We start from the raw sequence: 18,650 nt of genomic DNA on the forward strand, positions 1-18,650 counted from the left end.
ACGACGTTCCAGAGAGGAGAAAGTAGGAAAGCCACAGAGATTGAACTTGCATTGGCCAAGCCACACAGGTCAACTTGACAGACGTAGAGACCCAGAAGTTCCTAAACCCTACTCTTAAAACTCAGCGTGACAGAGACTTGGAAAACACTTTTCTGGGTAGATGCTCAGGAAACTGAGAATTAGAGGAAGTGTAGGAACGGGACTCAGTACACTAGGTCCTTGCAAAGTAGGCCCTTAGCGGAGTTTCATCGATGCTGCCCTTCCTCTGGTCTGTGTAGTGTGTTCAGTGGTGTCCACCCGTGGCACTCCTCACTCTTAAGGTCAATGATATCCAAGCTCTTCACACGCTGTGTTCATAGGTCACAATGTCCTCAAACCGTTCGTCTGCGTTTCTCCGCATGCTCTCTGTCCATATGCTGCAAGCACCTCAAGCCTTTTCTGTCTCAATCGCCTCATGCTCTGTCCATATGCTGCAAGCACCTCACGCCTTTTCTGTCTCAATCGCCTCATGCTCTGTCCATATGCTGCAAGCACCTCAAGCCTTTTCTGTCTCAATCGCCTCATGCTCTGTCCATATGCTGCAAGCACCTCAAGCCTTTTCTGTCTCAATCGCCTCATGCTCTGTCCATATGCTGCAAGCACCTCAAGCCTTTTCTGTCTCAATCGCCTCATGCTCGGTCCATATGCTGCAAGCACCTCAAGCCTTTTCTGTCTCAATCGCCTCATGCTCTGTCCATATGCTGCAAGCACCTCAAGCCTTTTCTGTCTCAATCGCCTCATGCTCTGTCCATATGCTGCAAGCACCTCAAGCCTTTTCTGTCTCAATCGCCTCTTTTCTGTCTCAATCGCCTCATGCTCTGTCCATATGCTGCAAGCACCTCAACAGTTAATCTGCGTTCCCCAACACCCCCATGTTCTCTCTCCCCATTTGCCCCAAGACCCCCATACGTCTTCAACATACGTCAAAGCCCATTACATATTTTCTGTCCAGACCCCTACCCCTTTCAGACTACTCGCATTATCTGTGTGCTTCAGACACGATGTGCTGCCACCCTTCCGAGCCTGGCTTCTCATACTCTGCCCATGTGTGCCACACTCCTCACACTCTTTGCCCATGCGATCCTGGCTTCCCTCACTCTCTACCCATGTGTGCCATATTCTTCACACACTCCTTTTCCTGCGTCCCATGCACATTGCAAGTCTGCCCATTTAACCCTGGTTCCTCACACTCTTTGCCCATTTAACCCTGGTTCCTCACACTCTTTTCCCATGCGATCCTGGCTTCTCATACTCTCTGCCCATGCGAGCCTGGCTTCTCATACTCTCTGCCCATGCGAGCCTGGCTTCTCATACTCTCTGCCCATGCGAGCCTGGCTTCTCATACTCTCTGCCCATGCGAGCCTTGCTTCTCATACTCTCTGCCCATGCGAGCCTGGCTTCTCATACTCTCTGCCCATGCGAGCCTGGCTTCTCTCACTCTCTGCCCATGCAAGCCTGGCTTCTCCTACTCTCTGCCCATGCGAGCCTGGCTTCTCTCACTCTCTGCCCATGTGTGCCATATTGTTCACACTCCTTTTCCTGCGTCCCATGCACATTGCAAGTCTGCCCATTTAACCCTGGTTCCTCACACTGTCTGCCCATGCGTTCCACGCACCTCACACTGTCTACTTATATAAGCCATACTCAGAGTGCATTTCCATGCGGGTCACACTGTTGCACCATGTGCCCATGTGACTTCTTGCACTCTGCCCAGGGATTCCATGTCTGTCCACGTGCCCCTGGCTCCTCTCACTGTCTTCCCAGGGATTCCATGCTCCTCACACTGTCGATCCACGTGCCCCTGGCTCCTCACACTGTCGATCCACGTGCCCCTGGCTCCTCACACTGCCCATGTGCCCCTGGCTCCTCTCACTGCCCATGTGCCCCTGGCTCCTCTTACTGCCCATGTGCCCCTGGCTCCTCACACTGTCTTCCCAGGGATCACATGCTCCTCACACTGTCTGCCCTTGTGTCCCTGGCACCTCACACTGTCTGCCCATGGGTTCCATGCTCCTCACCTCACACTGTCTGCCCATGTACCTCTGGCTCCTCACACTGTCTGCCCATGTGCCCCTGGCTCCTCTCACTGCCCATGTGCCCCTGGCTCCTCACACTGTCTTCCCATGGGTTCCATGCTCCTCACACTGTCTGCCCATGTACCTCTGGCTCCTCACACTGTCTGCCCATGTGCCCCTGGCTCCTCACACTGTCTTCCCATGGGTTCCATGCTCCTCACACTGTCTTCCCAGGGATTCCATGCTCCTCACACTGTCGATCCACGTGCCCCTGGCTCCTCACACTGTCGATCCACGTGCCCCTGGCTCCTCACACTGCCCATGTGCCCCTGGCTCCTCTCACTGCCCATGTGCCCCTGGCTCCTCTTACTGCCCATGTGCCCCTGGCTCCTCACACTGTCTTCCCAGGGATCACATGCTCCTCACACTGTCTGCCCTTGTGTCCCTGGCACCTCACACTGTCTGCCCATGGGTTCCATGCTCCTCACACTGTCTGCCCATGTACCTCTGGCTCCTCACACTGTCTGCCCATGTGCCCCTGGCTCCTCTCACTGCCCATGTGCCCCTGGCTCCTCACACTGTCTTCCCATGGGTTCCATGCTCCTCACACTGTCTGCCCATGTACCTCTGGCTCCTCACACTGTCTGCCCATGTGCCCCTGGCTCCTCACACTGTCTTCCCAGGGATTCCATGCTCCTCACGCTGTCTTCCCAGGGATTCCATGCTCCTCACACTGTCGATCCACGTGCCCCTGGCTCCTCACACCATCTATGCATGTGCTACTGGCTCCTCACACCATCTATGCATGTGCCCCTGGCTCCTCACACTGTCTTCCCAGGGATTCCATGCTCCTCACACTGTCTGCCCATATGCCTCTGGCTCTTCTCACGGCCCACGTGCCCCTGGATCCTCACACTGTCTTCCCAGGGATTCCATGCTCCTCACACTGTCGATCCACGTGCCCCTGGCTCCTCACACCATCTATGCATGTGCCCCTGGCTCCTCACACCATCTATGCATGTGCCCCTGGCTCCTCACACTGTCTGCCCATGTGCCCCTGGCTCCTCACACTGTCTTCCCAGGGATGCCATGCTCCTCACACTGTCGATCCATGTGGCCCTGGCTCCTCACACTGTCTTCCCAGGGATCCCATGCTCCTCACACTGTCTGCCCATGTGCCCCTGGCACCTCACACTGTCTTCCCAGGGATCCCATGCTCCTCACACTGTCTGCCCATGTGCCCCTGGCACCTCACACTGTCTTCCCAGAGATTCCATGCTCCTCACACTGTCTGCTCATATGCCTCTGGCTCTTCTCACTGCCCATGTGCCCCTGGCTCCTCACACTGTCTTCCCAGGGATTCCATGCTCCTCACACTGTCTTCCCAGGGATTCCATGCTCCTCACACTGTCGATCCACGTGCCCCTGGCTCCTCACACCATCTATGCATGTGCCCCTGGCTCCTCACACCATCTATGCATGTGCCCCTGGCTCCTCACACCATCTATGCATGTGCCCCTGGCTCCTCACACTGTCTGCCCATGTGCCCCTGGCTCCTCACACTGTCTTCCCAGGGATGCCATGCTCCTCACACTGTCGATCCATGTGGCCCTGGCTCCTCACACTGTCTTCCCAGGGATCCCATGCTCCTCACACTGTCTGCCCATGTGCCCCTGGCACCTCACACTGTCTTCCCAGGGATCCCATGCTCCTCACACTGTCTGCCCATGTGCCCCTGGCACCTCACACTGTCTTCCCAGAGATTCCATGCTCCTCACGCTGTCTTCCCAGGGATTCCATGCTCCTCACACTGTCTTCCCAGGGATTCCATGCTCCTCACACTGTCTTCCCAGGGATTCCATGCTCCTCACACTGTCTGCCCCTGGCGCCTCACACTGTCTGCCCATGTGCCTCTGGCTCCTCACACTGTCTTCCCAGGGATTCCATGCTCCTCACGCTGTCTTCCCAGGGATTCCATGCTCCTCACACTGTCTTCCCAGGGATTCCATGCTCCTCACACTGTCTTCCCAGGGATTCCATGCTCCTCACACTGTCTGCCCCTGGCGCCTCACACTGTCTGCCCATGTGCCTCTGGCTCCTCACACTGTCTTCCCAGGGATGCCATGCTCCTCACACTGTCTTCCCAGGGATTCCATGCTCCTCACACTGTCTTCCCAGGGATTCCATGCTCCTCACACTGTCTTCCCAGGGATTCCATGCTCCTCACACTGTCTGCCCCTGGCGCCTCACACTGTCTGCCCATGTGCCTCTGGCTCCTCACACTGTCTTCCCAGGGATGCCATGCTCCTCACACTGTCTGCCCATGTGCCCCTGGCTCCTCACACTGTCTTCCCAGGGATTCCATGCTCCTCACGCTGTCTTCCCAGGGATTCCATGCTCCTCACACTGTCTTCCCAGGGATTCCATGCTCCTCACACTGTCTTCCCAGGGATTCCATGCTCCTCACACTGTCTGCCCCTGGCGCCTCACACTGTCTGCCCATGTGCCTCTGGCTCCTCACACTGTCTTCCCAGGGATGCCATGCTCCTCACACTGTCTGCCCATGTGCCCCTGGCTCCTCACACTGTCTTCCCAGGGATTCCATGCTCCTCACGCTGTCTTCCCAGGGATTCCATGCTTCTCACACTGTCTTCCCAGGGATTCCATGCTCCTCACACTGTCTTCCCGGGGATTCCATGCTCCTCACACTGTCTTCCCAGGGATTCCATGCTCCTCACACTGTCTGCCCGTGTGCCCCTGGCCCCTCACACTGTCTTCCCAGGGATTCCATGCTCCTCACACTGTCTGCCCGTGTGCCCTTGGCTCCTCTCACTGGCCATGTGTCCCTGGCTCCTCACACTGTCTTCTCATGGGTTCCATGCTCCTCACACTGTCTTCTCATGGGTTCCATGCTCCTCACACTGTCTGCCCATGTGCCCTTGGCTCCTCTCACTGGCCATGTGTCCCTGGCTCCTCACACTGTCTGCTCATGCGCCCCCGGCTCCTCACACTGTCAGCCCATGGCCTCCATGCTCCTAACACTATCCATGTGTTCAATGCTCCTCACACTATCTGCCCATGTGTCCCTGGCTCCTCACACTGTCTTCTCATGGGTTCCATGTGCCTCACACTGTCTGCCCATGTGCCCCTGGCTCCTCACACTCTCTTCTCATGGATTCCATGCTCCTCACACTGTCTGCCCATGTGCCCCTGGCTCCTCACACTGTCTGCTCATGCGCCCCCGGCTCCTCACACTGTCAGCCCATGGTCTCCATGCTCCTAACACTATCCATATGTTCAATGCTCCTCACACTGTGCATGCGCCATGCATTCCCCACTCTGCCGGTCCCTGTGTCTCACACGCTACAGTCACATGTTTAGGTTTGCCAGCTGTGCAAACCATTTGACTGTTGGCCGCAAGCCTTGTGATGTGAAGCGGAGCCGGTGCTGATGCAGGCCCAGAGCACTTTGAGGGGAGTGGGGGATAGAACCAAGGCCAACCAGAGGCGTCCAGCTAAGCCTATCTCCCTTTCGCCTCCACTGGTCCAGCTCAGCACATCTCCCTTACGCCTCCACTGGTCCAGCTCAGCACATCTCCCTTACGCCTCCACTGGTCCAGCTCAGCACATCTCCCTTACGCCTCCACTGGTCCAGCTCAGCACATCTCCCTTACGCCTCCACTGGTCCAGCTCAGTACATCTCCCTTACGCCTCCACTGGTCCAGCTCAGCATATGTCCCTTACGCCTCCACTGGTCCAGCTCAGTACATGTCCCTTACGCCTCCACTGTCCAGCTCAGCATATGTCCCTTACGCCTCCACTGGTCCAGCTCAGTACATGTCCCTTACGCCTCCACTGGTCCAGCTCAGCACATCTCCCTTACGCCTCCACTGGTCCAGCTCAGTACATCTCCCTTACGCCTCCACTGTCCAGCTCAGCATATCTCCCTTACGCCTCCACTGGTCCAGCTCAGTATATGTCCCTTACGCCTCCACTGGTCCAGCTCAGTATATGTCCCTTACGCCTCCACTGGTCCAGCTCAGTACATGTCCCTTACGCCTCCACTGGTCCAGCTCAGTATATCTCCCTTACGCCTCCACTGGTCCAGCTCAGTACATCTCCCTTACGCCTCCACTAGTCCAGCTCAGTACATCTCCCTTACGCCTCCACTAGTCCAGCTCAGTACATCTCCCTTACGCCTCCACTGGTCCAGCTCAGTATATCTCCCTTACGCCTCCACTGGTCCAGCTCAGTACATCTCCCTTACGCCTCCACTGGTCCAGCTCAGTATATCTCCCTTACGCCTCCACTGGTCCAGCTCAGTACATCTCCCTTACGCCTCCACTGGTCCAGCTCAGTACATCTCCCTTACGCCTCCACTGGTCCAGCTCAGTACATCTCCCTTACGCCTCCACTGGTCCAGCTCAGTACATCTCCCTTACGCCTCCACTATTCCAGCTCAGTACATCTCCCTTACGCCTCCACTAGTCCAGCTCAGTACATCTCCCTTACGCCTCCACTAGTCCAGCTCAGTACATCTCCCTTACGCCTCCACTAGTCCAGCTCAGTACATCTCCCTTACGCCTCCACTATTCCAGCTCAGTACATCTCCCTTACGCCTCCACTAGTCCAGCTCAGTACATCTCCCTTACGCCTCCACTATTCCAGCTCAGTACATCTCCCTTACGCCTCCACTAGTCCAGCTCAGTACATCTCCCTTACGCCTCCACTATTCCAGCTCAGTACATCTCCCTTACGCCTCCACTGGTCCAGCTCAGTATATGTCCCTACCAGGATCCCCTGTCCAGTTAGGCAGATGTCCGTCACATGTCCCCTGTCCAGTTAGATGTTTCTACTTTCCCCTTCCATGTGTGTAGACAGCTGAATCTCCCCTACGTGGCCACCTGGCTAGATATAGTGGATAATACTGTGGGATGGCCGGTTTCCAAGATCCTCCATTTTAAAAATAATGTAACTGCGGCATAAGGCGGTAAGGTATAGCGGCTTAGAGCCAACAGTGCCTGGTTTCACAAACAACAACTCAAATCAACATGATGCCGGCATATCTCGTCCTCACACAGAAAGGGAGAGGTCCGGGCACATCACTTCTTTGCCATGTGCTCACAGCGTAAAACGAAGCAGCCGCAGGCTTCTGCATGGCCCGTGCTGTGGTCGGTCATATGCAAGAGGACGGCCCTTGGTTCCTCTCGTCAAGACACCCTCTGGACCAGCACTCCCTTCCTGAAGCGCTGGTCAGAAGCCCCTGGACACCAAGAGGAAACAAGGACAGAGCAAGGCACCCTCTGGACCACCACCACCACCCCCTTCCCACAGCCCCTGGACACCAAGAGGAAATAAGGACAGAGCAAGGTACCCTCTGGATCACCACTCCCTTCCCGAAGCCCCTGGACACCAAGAGGAAACAAGGACAGAGCAAGGCACCCTCTGGACCACCACCCCCTTCCCGCAGCCCCTGGACACCAAGAGGAAACAAGGACAGAGCAAGGTACCCTCTGGACCACCACCCCCTTCCCACAGCCCCTGGACACCAAGAGGAAACAAGACTAGGGCAAGACACCCTCTGGACCTCCACCCCCTTCCCGAAGCGCTGGTCAGAAGCCCCTGGACACCAAGAGGAACTAAGGACAGAGAAAGATGCCCTCTGGAGACCACCCCCTTCCCGCAGCTCCTGGACACCAAGAGGAAACAAGGACAGAGCAAGGTACCCTCTGGATCACCACTCCCTTCCCGAAGCCCCTGGACACCAAGAGGAAACAAGGACAGAGCAAGGCACCCTCTAGACCACCACCCCCTTCCCGCAGCCCCTGGACACCAAGAGGAAACAAGGACAGAGCAAGGTACCCTCTGGACCACCACCCCCTTCCCACAGCCCCTGGACACCAAGAGGAATCAAGACTAGGACAAGACATCCCCTGGACCTCCACCCCCTTCCCGAAGCGCTGGTCAGAAGCCCCTGGACACCAAGAGGAACTAAGGACAGAGAAAGATGCCCTCTGGAGACCACCCCCTTCCCGCAGCCCCTGGACACCAAGAGGAACTAAGGACAGAGCAAGATGCGCGCGTGCGTGCCTCTGTGTGCGTGTCATGTGTATGGAAATGCCTTGGGAACAGGAAAACACTCGTTATTCTCCCAAAAAGGGGGCAAATCGTCCATGACTCGTATGCAAGGCAATAAAGAACAGGCCTAAACATTGTAAAACCTGACTTTTTGCTCGCATTTTAATTACCTTTTTTTTCAGACAACTGTACTCTTGAAACAAACCGCTCTTGCGATGTTCCCATAAAAGCTGCGGCTTTGATCTTGCTGGTAAAGGGCCAATTTGGGATCTTGGAAACCGGAGCAAGGGCTTTGCTTTAGTTTTGTGAATCGCCAAACCTATGGTTAAAGGCTTCCCATCCCGAGTCTCGCGCCGTGCCCACCCCTTCGCCCACGGTACCAGTACCAGACAGTGGAGTTTGGGTCCCACCACACAGACCGCGCGCGCTGCCGGGGCCTCACCTTCAAGTCTCTATGCACAATGCCCATGTCGTGGAGGTATTTGACGGCGTCCAGGATCTGTTTGATGAGCTGGCTGGCATCCTTCTCGGTGTAAAACCCTTTCTCCACGATCCGGTCGAAGAGCTCGCCGCCCGACACCCTGGCCGACATGGGGAGGGAAGAAGAGGGGGTCAGACAGCGCTGGGCAAAGTTCTGAAACATTCCAAGCTCTGCACACAAAAAAGACAAGAACAAGCCCTTCTGCTCATGCACATTTGCCCCCCGCCCCCCTAATCCCCCCCACCCCCATTAAGGCCTTTAATGATAAGGGCATAGAAATCCACAGGATGGTAGCCAGGGGGTAGCCAACCTATTACCCTTCGGTTGGTTTGGCCAACAACTCACCAAGGACTATGCTGGCTTCAGCCAATGGGAGCTGTAGCCCAAAGCATCTGGTGAGTGACAGGTTGACTCCCTTTTGTTGTACAGACAAACAGACCCATGGGTTTTGCAAAAAATGTGCCCTCGGCACTTGCCATTGGCGAGTAACAATCCACTGTTGGGAAGTATGAAGCAGTGTGCTGTGTCGGAATAACCCGAATTCAAGGACTAGATGGCTGTCCTGCTTACAATTAGACACTTCTAATAGGATTGTATGTTTTGTCATGTGATTTTCTAACATGTCGTACACATTTCAATTTGCATGCTGCTAGCCTGGCATAAACGGTTCTCCACATACTAGCTGCACACCGTCCCATACTGGTCAAGAATGAAACGCCACCACCCAGTGGTGAGAAGACATTATGTGGCATGTTTGCATGACATTTTACATATTATTGCGCTGTGCAATCTTACATTATCATTGTTTATATTGCTCTATGTTGTGCACTTGTCCAGCTGCCAGGGTCGCACTGGGCATAACATTGTCTCGGGCACCAATGAAAACGTGGCCCACAGTTGCAAATGGCAATTCATTCCTTTTGTAACAGACTAAGTAGCACCGAAGGGGGAGGTTTTTAATAAAATGGAATGCACATTGTGCATTTTAAAGAATATTCAGTAACACTGCTCAAAACGACTAGCCGCATAGCCAAGTAACTTATCAAACTGTCCCAAATGAGCTAAAAAAAATAAAATAAAAAAAAGTGTCCCACTTTGACCCCAAAACTGGCCCACAACATAAGAACGGACCACTTCCAAGCACACACCGCTCAAGCAAGTTGCAACGGTTGTTACCGAAACACGAGAGCTTAGGCCAGTTAGAGGATCCCTGCTTTTCACAGGCCTTCTCATAACGTCCACCTAAAGGTTATGTTTCCCGTATGCCGGTGTTGCGGAACAGTAGTGAATGAGTAGCTCGTGGGATGGTCTGAGTCGGACACCAAGAAGACGAATTCTGCATCGCGTATGTCCTGCTGCCGGTCTAACACTGCACTTGGATCTACGTGATTCTACTGCCGCGCAGAATTTCGAATTCGAAATCCGCTCTCTGATGAAATCACACATGATTCCAGGGGCATCCCCTGATCCGATTCCCACTTGTCCCCCTACTTACCTGTTGGTGGCACACCTCATTGTGTGCTGCCGACTCCCCCAACTACCTGCAATAGGTTCCTTTCACTTATGTGGATGGGAACCGGCGCCGCAGGGTCCTCTTAATTTTTTGTACAGCTTTATTGTACAGATAGCGGGAGACTGCCCTGCAACAGGCTGTAGCCAACAAGGGTGCGGGTGACATTCCCATAGACCTAGATGTCAAAGTGGATGGGAGCGGTGCTCCTCTACTTTCTTAAATTACGTTTCACTCTTCCCATACTTTTATTTTAAAAAGAAACTGTTCTGGAATGGTTTCGTTTTAAAATAAGTGTGGGTAGAAGTTGAAACCTGCTCTTCACTGCACTAAACGTTCCCAAGAACAGAAGGTGCATGCGTTTAGGGGCTTGTATTCCACGTGGGAGGGATGGCGTGGCAAAGGGGTTTGTGGCGAGTGGGGACAGGCCAGGAGTGAACAGAATTCCACTACTACTTTTCCTACACACCGTCCCCAGTGTGATCCAGGGGACAGTGATTGGTTTGGAAGAGAGGTGCAGTTTTGGAGTGAAGGTGAGAATGTTTTTTCTTTTGCCAAGGATTCCCAGCCCGACAACGGGGAGTGTTCGTGAGCATGTGAATCCATGCCAGACCCATGCTGGAGAACAATAGTTGTAGGTAAGTAACTTGGACCTTAACTTGCATCACAACTAGACAATTGGGAATATATGAGCCACTGCCACATTTAAACAGAATTGTGAATATTGGCTTGCGTCGCATCTAGACAGAAATGTGGAGCTATTCACCCACCACATCTAGAAAGAATTGGAAATTAGCATTCATCACATCTAGATAGCGATGCCACTAACCAACCCACGAAAAATCTCACCCTTCTGCATACACCTCAAACTCTAACCAAACACAGCCACACCTCTAAACCACAGCAAACCACACAAACTTCACTACACCGCAACAAAGCAAATCACACTAAGCTTCCCAAAATAGAACACGACGGCTACCAACCAAAGAGCACACCAAAGCGCAGCGAACAGTGTTAAGCGGACTGAAGCTGGCAACGGCACATCACTGCGCTCTTGCACTTTTCCCTCCCACTCGGTCCTACTAACTCACCCACCCTTTTCAGACCCGCCAGAGCCCCGGGGGACCACTATCTACAAATATCCTTTAACATTAGCACTCGAACGCTGCTCCCCTGGTTCGCTGCAATGGTACCACACGGTAGATTTGATTGAAATGATCAGGCTGTACAAAATGTTCGAAATTTAGCTCTACGAACGAATATACCATACATTTATTTTTTATTCGAGATTTTAAGGCAACACCACTACACTTCCCTGTGGTTTGCTTGATGTTAGCAGTGAAGAGGTTGCAGTGCTAGGCAACCTGTAGCCTAAGTATTTTGAACATCGACTCCCATGACCCCTCGCTCTTTTTTTAAATGTTATTTTATTGCTTATAGCATGAACCTAGTTCAAGAGCAGCGGAGCGCTTTACAACAGAAGGGGGGCCACACGGGGGGGCTTGGCATTGCACTGAAGCTCCGCACTGTTGCTGGAGGGAAAGAGGTATTTCTATTTGTGCAGCCGGTATTGCTGAAAGAGCCACGTTTTCAGTGATTTTTTGAACTGGAGGATGGAGGGGGCATTGCAGCCTCTACTGGGATTGAAATCCAAATGGTGGGGGGGGGGGGGGGGGAGTGGGTGGGGGCGTGCCAGGAGAAGGACTGCTTGGGAGTTTTATTTGTGAGCTGACTAAGGCTCCAAACTATTGATAGATTTCCCGCATGACCCTGAGTGAGCCTCCAGAGGGGTGGAGTTCAACCACCGAGAATGCTGGTGTTCCGTTTGAGATTGCTTTGTAGCTGATGCGTGCAGTTTTGAATATAATCCTAGTGGGGGCAGGGTTGGGGGGCGCAGAGATACTCACGCAGTGTTGGAGGGATACAGTCAAATTAGAGGGCACCTGTAATGAGGTGGGCTATGGCATAGTGGGTTTCCTTTGGGGCATCACTTGAGGAACGGGAAGTACAGTCAGGGGATGCTTTCCCCTTCAATGTGTGAGATAACGAGATCTTGGGGGGAGTGATGAGTTCGAATTCAGCCGCGGAGGTGCAAAGATTTTAGGTAGGCGTTTGATATTCATGTTTAGATGGTGGTCAGACATTCACAGGGTGGAGTGGTGTCCTGGTAACCCCTGCCATTAAGGTACCGCTGAGTATCGTTATTAACTATACTGGTGAGGGCTGATGGAAGTTGTAGGCCCAAGCATCCGGAGAGGCACAGATTGGCCGCCCCTTAGTCCTTCCTCTCTTGCAACTACTTCTGGCAGGCAGGGGTGTGCAGTGTTGCTTGGGTGTTTGAGTCCCTTTACTACTGTAAGGCCAATGGGAAGCCTGATGACTGGCCGAACTGCACACAAAAAAATGGTTTGATAACAATGGCTTCAGGTGGGGACATTGTTGGACTGACCCCTCCATCTACCACTTCACATTTGCAAATACTATTCACAGCGGTAGGTTTAGCTGACCCATCCCCAGCCTCGCTTGATACAAAATTCCGGGTCCCAGGGAGCAGCAGGACCCCTCAAGGCTGGCACCGCCAAACTCCATGGAAATGTATCTCTCCGGCTGCATGAAATAACTGCTGCGAAAAGTCACACGACCGCCCATGAAAGGGGAGGTTTTCATTGCCCCGTCAAATAATTGCTTACATTTATATAAAGAAGCAGAATGCTCAGGTGCCAGGGACTGAAAGCAGCGCCTCGCAGATGAACCTTGCCACGGAGCTACACGCCCTACCATGAATAGATGTTAAGAAAGGCCTTAATGGAGCCCTGTTTGCCCAGGACATGCCTGCATGCATTTTTAATCCATAGTCTTTCAAAAGTAAACTTCACCATTCATCATGGACTTTTGTTAGCAGAAGGCTTCCCTGGCAGTGCTTTGCAAGCAGCATCTGGGACCAGGCATAAAACACACCCAGGTAGCTCTGGAAAGCGAGAGCGAATCAGTCGCTGGCAGGGACACAGCATTAAGACGCAGCAAAGAGGTGTGTGTTCTGCTCAAGTCAGAAGTGCAGGTCAATCATTCTTCTATGCTCATTATTTAAGCAATATGCCCTGAGCCGAGGGATGGGGGCATTACTGCATCAGGTTAGAGGCCAGAGCGTAGCGAGGGCCTTAATGAAGGCGCCAGGGCATTACCGCACACGGTAATGCCCCTCACTGCAAGGGGCTTATTGCTCTTTCTACCCCGGGCCATTGAAACAGGGTACTAAAAGTGTCTTCAGTTACGAGACACTCCAGTGTTTTGCAACTGAAAACATGAAGAACAATGGCTGCTGTTGAAGGGAAAAGTAAGTCTGTTCTCCCGTTCCGTGGTAGCCATTGAAAAAAAAGTAAACAAAAAATTGCCGCCATGGACCAGGCGAGTGGACTATATGTAATCCCTTCTCCGTGTCCATGGCAGCCATCAAAAACATTGGAAAAAAAATTGTTAAAAAACAAAATGGCCTCCATGGAATGGGAGAAGAGACTACACGCAGTCTATGGAGGTGTGTAGCAGATCGGGAGGTGACGTGTCAGGGACAGAATTGTACCCGGCGCGCCGGCTCCGGACTATAATAAATAAGGTAAGTGGGAGGGGAAATATGTTGTAAAGAGGGGAGGGCAAGGGGCAGGGGACACCACTTAACTAATTCCCCGGCAGGGGAGATGCCGGCATTCAGCCCAGAGGCGGCTCAGGGCAGTCGGATTACCGTGTCTGGTAACATCCCTGTTCCGACCCTCCCTATTGGCGGGGAGGATGCTAAACCCACCTCGCTGAGTACTAATTGACAGTGGAAGAACCTGGTACCTCAACGTTCAAAACAGTGGCTTGCCCATCAAGCACTATGCCCACTAGCCAGATAAGTGGGACGCTAAAGTGCCTGGATTCACGAAATCCCCCATTTGCTCAGCCAACATACAAGTGATCAACCTGAACCCCAAAAATGTTTTCAGTGGAACCTGAACCTAAAGGTCAGCACATAACGTTTTTGAGTCCTGCCCTGCACGGATACATGCCCCTCTCCTCCCACTGCTCCTGCCCAGCAGATACATGCCCCTCTCCTCCACTGCTCCTGCCCAGCAGATACATGCCCCTCTCCTCCCACTGCTGCCCTGCAGATTCAAGCCCCTCTCCTCCCACTGCTGCCCTGCAGATTCAAGCCCTTCTCCTCCCAATTTTCCAGCCCTCAGATTCATGCCCTTCTCCTCACACTGCTCCTGCCACGCACAGATTTGTGCTACTCCACCCACTATCCGACTCCTGCACAGATCCATGCCCCTCTCCTACCACTGTTCTAGCCCCCCCCCCCAGATTCATTCCCCGCTCCTACCACTGCTTCTGGCCCACACAGATGCATGCTCCTCGCCTCTCACTGCCCCTGCATTTTCTTCCCTACCCTGAAGTATTTGTATACCTCCCCACACTCTTGCCCTACGCTTCTGACACAATTCTGCCCCTCCCCTGCTACTGACAGACTCTTGCTCCAATGCACCCCACATACACTGCAGACTCGTGCCTTTTGTCATATACCTCTGTCAAGACTCCTCAAAGACTCCCCATACTCCATCACAAACTACTGCCCTGCAAACGCCTTTCCCAGAGCCCACTCAATGGCTCCCCATTCGGGTCCCGGTTCCACTGCAGACTCCCCCAGACTCCTGCCTTCCTGTGTCCTATCCTCCATGTTACCTCAAATACTACCGACACTGAGCTGTGCTCCATTAATGACTTCCACTCGCAGTGACTCCAGTCCTTCATGTAAACCTGCATCTCCTGGCCACCATGAGCTTCCACCGACCCATGCCCACATTCAAAAGGGACTGCCTGACCTCACCAGCAACTTCACAAGCTAGGCATCATGGAGAGCAGACAATATGGGGAGAAGACCCCACAAAACAGTATATCAGGGCCGGTGGCTCTTGCATGCCTCTTATTAATCTCTCATGACTGCCATGCAGACTTCTGTTTCACCACACGGGCACTTACCGCCCCACCCCCATTAATATTCTCATCATAAGACTATTGGCTTTGCCAGTGCTTGTTAACTGTGTGTGACGCTGAGAATTTCCCAGAGTGAAGAACACAAGTCCTTATTAGATTCCGGGTCACAGGATATGCATTATGGTGCATCAGGATCTGTACACCATTGCTCTGTCAAAAAACTGTACACGGCTAAACTCTTACGACTAAGTGTGCAAAGAAAGCGAATGCACCCCACAGTGGGATCCTCTCTGCACAAGTCTAATTTCTCCAAGGTATTGGCTTAGTATCTTTACTTACCCGTGTGGTCCCCTCGCCCTTTATTTACCCAAATCAAAGACAAGTTAAATAAACACCTTATGATCGTTTGTACTGCTCCGTGATATCAAATCATTTCAGTGCTACCATTGAATTCGTTGAGTGAACGATATTTTTTTCCACTCACTAAACACCCTTCGCAACATATTTTAGGACTGGTGCAATTATATAAACACACGCCAGCCCTAGAACGAGTGGGCGGGTAGTGGCTGAAAATTTAATTTACCCAACTATGTTTGTCTCCAGCACTGAAATCACGTGGTACCCAGTGAATGAGGTGGGGCAGCTCTATAAAGAAACTGTCCTCAGTGCCGGCACTGTCCACTAGAGGGAGCCCACGACTCATTTGCTTTATTCGCGTGAGATCAGCGAGGAAAGAGTCTTATCAACTCTTCTAAATTCCTGGAATTCAGAAGCAAAGCCAGCGCGTGTGCACACCTGCATGTAGAAAAGCAGGCCTTTTACACACACCTGCGGGCTGGACAATGGGCATGTCTCCCTGTTCAGAGGGCAGTAATGCAGGTGTGAAGTCATAATGGCAGTAAAAGAAACATTCCTCTCGCGAGCTTCACAGCACCCCATATCAGGCCCCAGAAGAGGAGGCCCGGGAGGAAGGCGCACTGCAGCGCCACGGTTCAGTGGTCTGGATGCCGCCCCCACACGCCCCACCTGCTCTACTTCTACACACATACACACACACACACACATTCCTTTGAAAAGCGCTTCGTTTCTTCTAAGCTAGGGGGCGCGCTAATCTTTTTTAGGGAACTCGCACTTTACAACTTCACTGCTTTAAAGCACAAGCTCAAAGTAAGGACACCAACAACGTGTCTGTGCATTAGGTGTGTTTGACTTTTTTTTTTAATGAGCGCCTACTCAGTGCTTGCAGCTCCCCTGGAGTTATTTCATTTTTATGTTCCATTTATTTTGCGACTTTGTAAGGTGCAACATTCTCTCAACTTTTAAACGTATTATTTGCACTTACTCTGCCTGTGCAGACTATTAACTCTCAGGATTTCAAGGGCTCTGAACGACAGTTCCCTCGTCGCCCACACCCCCCCCCCCCAATGTTCCCACGCTTCTTGAGCGCTTTGAAACACTTGCCTTGTGTATAGGCACTTTACAAACCAACATTACCATGCCATACCATTATTGCAGTGAAGCGCCAAGGCACGATGGATGTGTCTTTACATTTGCAGAGGAGATGTAGAAACATATTTAATACCAAACGGAGCAAAACAAAGCTGATGGCTGAAAGGTTTAGAATTCATCACAACCACGGGCACCTCCAGACCATCGTTCTTCAGTCTGCCAAGCCATAACAGAAGGGGAAAGGTCATATGCAAATCAGGCTTGGTTCTACCCCCAAAGGGGCAGTCCAGCCAGAACTGCTAGGTCACATCCCTTCTGCACGAGACCACAAGCATCCCCAGACATGCTTCAGCCTTGCTGGGCGTCATCAGTGAGGAGTAGCTTTGGTCTCTAGGCCCAGCAGGCACGGGAACCACGTCTGGGCATACCCGTCCCACTCTGGGTGACTACAGCAAAACAAAAGAGGTGATGGCTGGAAGGTTTAGAATTAATCATAAACCGCTGGAAATTGCTGTGGGCAACCCTCCAGACCATCGTTCTTTGCATGCCAAGTCATTTCAGTAAGGGGAAAGGCACAGTAGGGGGGCCTCAGTTAACAAAAGGGGGCAGCACTGGCATTTGGTTACAAAGGTACATATAACCAAATTCGCAATTTGAGGTATACATTTTTTTGCAAGGATACAATCGGCAGTATTTATAGAAGAAGCACAGGTAATTTCCCCATGTTTGATTCATGGCGGTGTGAAAAATACAGCATTCTTTGGCAGTACTGAAGCAAAAGGGGCATTTATTGAGGTGCAAAGTGGAAATCTAAAAGAAAGGAGGGAGGTCAGGCCTGGAGAGTCAGCTCGTTTCCCAAGAAGTACATGCATGTGCCATTTTTGGGACCAAATCCTCGCCTGCGTGTGCAATGCTTTCCCTCACCCCCGGTGCGCCACCCCAGTGCGCCACTACCGAGGGTGCGCCACTACCGAGGGTGCGCCACTACCGAGATAGGGGCAACACTACACCAGAAGGTATCGGGACCTCGACAGATCGCGGCCTGCCGGGGCAGCGGTGCAAATCAGCTGTCAGCGAGGCTGCAGCCAGTGCTGTTTGCGACAGATCGAGATTAAATCGCTCAGTCGTTTGAACAAAGAGGACAACTTACCAGTGCGGTGACCACAAGGAGGTGTGTAGGGCCAAGAAGCACAGCAGCACCTGGGAAAACGTACTCAACGCTGATCCTGCCCCAGCCCGATCAGGCACAAGAGCGGCACCGAGGGGGGGCGCACAAGGCCAACAAAGGCACTGCAGGCGGCAACGGAGTCCCGGCTTGAATCGGTCAGTGATTTCGCGAGCAATTTGCCTGGCTCAGTGACGAAGCTCCCGCTCCTGGACTAGCGGCAAGCGGTGTTCGGTTATATCTCATTTCATCGTCAGGCATTTCAAAGCCTGCCATTTAAACGTGTTTGACAGTTCATTTCATTTTTATGGGGTTCCCCCTAATCCCACCCTCCTGCACCTATTGTTACCTATACCCAACCCCCACAACCACTTATCTGCCCTTTCCCACCCCGCCCCCCCAAAAAATGTGATGAACTGTCAAACATGTTTAAACTGCAGGCTTTGAAATGCCTGACGATGAAAGAACGTCGTACCGCGGCGTTCAAGGTCCGAGCACGGCGGAAAACACACAATTTGAAAGAAAGCATCGTGCCCAACACTAACAAAGCAGAACATTTCTTAATTTTACCACGTCAACAACGGAAGTCGGATGTAATTTTAGTTAATTTTGGAGTCATTATAGTGGCGCTTCTGCAAAGCCACTGACCAAAAGTTTGGCATCAGACCAGGACAGCTGCACCGCGACAGCAGTTTAACAGGGCCTGATCTACAAAGCAGCGGATAAAGGCAGACCAGGACGGTCAGGGCAAACACCGGGACCGGTTGGCAGTTATGACGAATAACCTCTGCCTAAAGGAGAGACTTTCTGCTGGAAAGGGCCAAAGAAACCGGAGCAGCCCAAGGAATGGATGCAGTAAGAAAAAAGCTAGCAGACGTGGCGACGACGGCAGCGGAAACAGGTGAAGCAGCCAGTAGGAATGAGTCAGACTGAGGAACACGAGGAA

General features: G+C 52.6%; 1 protein-coding gene across 1 annotated transcript in view; it reads right to left on the reverse strand.

Annotated features, from left to right (window-relative positions):
- CAMK1 (calcium/calmodulin dependent protein kinase I) overlaps window positions 1-18,650 on the reverse strand; it is a 483,807-nt gene that overhangs the window by 35,285 nt on the left and 429,872 nt on the right. Inside the window, exon 5 of the mRNA XM_069643253.1 lies at window positions 8,574-8,712. Within this exon, the coding sequence (XP_069499354.1) occupies window positions 8,574-8,712 (139 nt within the window). The remainder of the gene's footprint in view (window positions 1-8,573; window positions 8,713-18,650) is intronic.

This window comes from Ambystoma mexicanum, chromosome 2p (assembly GCF_040938575.1).
Source record: "Ambystoma mexicanum isolate Mex_15411 chromosome 2p, UKY_AmexF1_1, whole genome shotgun sequence".
Classification (NCBI taxonomy): Eukaryota; Metazoa; Chordata; class Amphibia; order Caudata; family Ambystomatidae; genus Ambystoma; species Ambystoma mexicanum.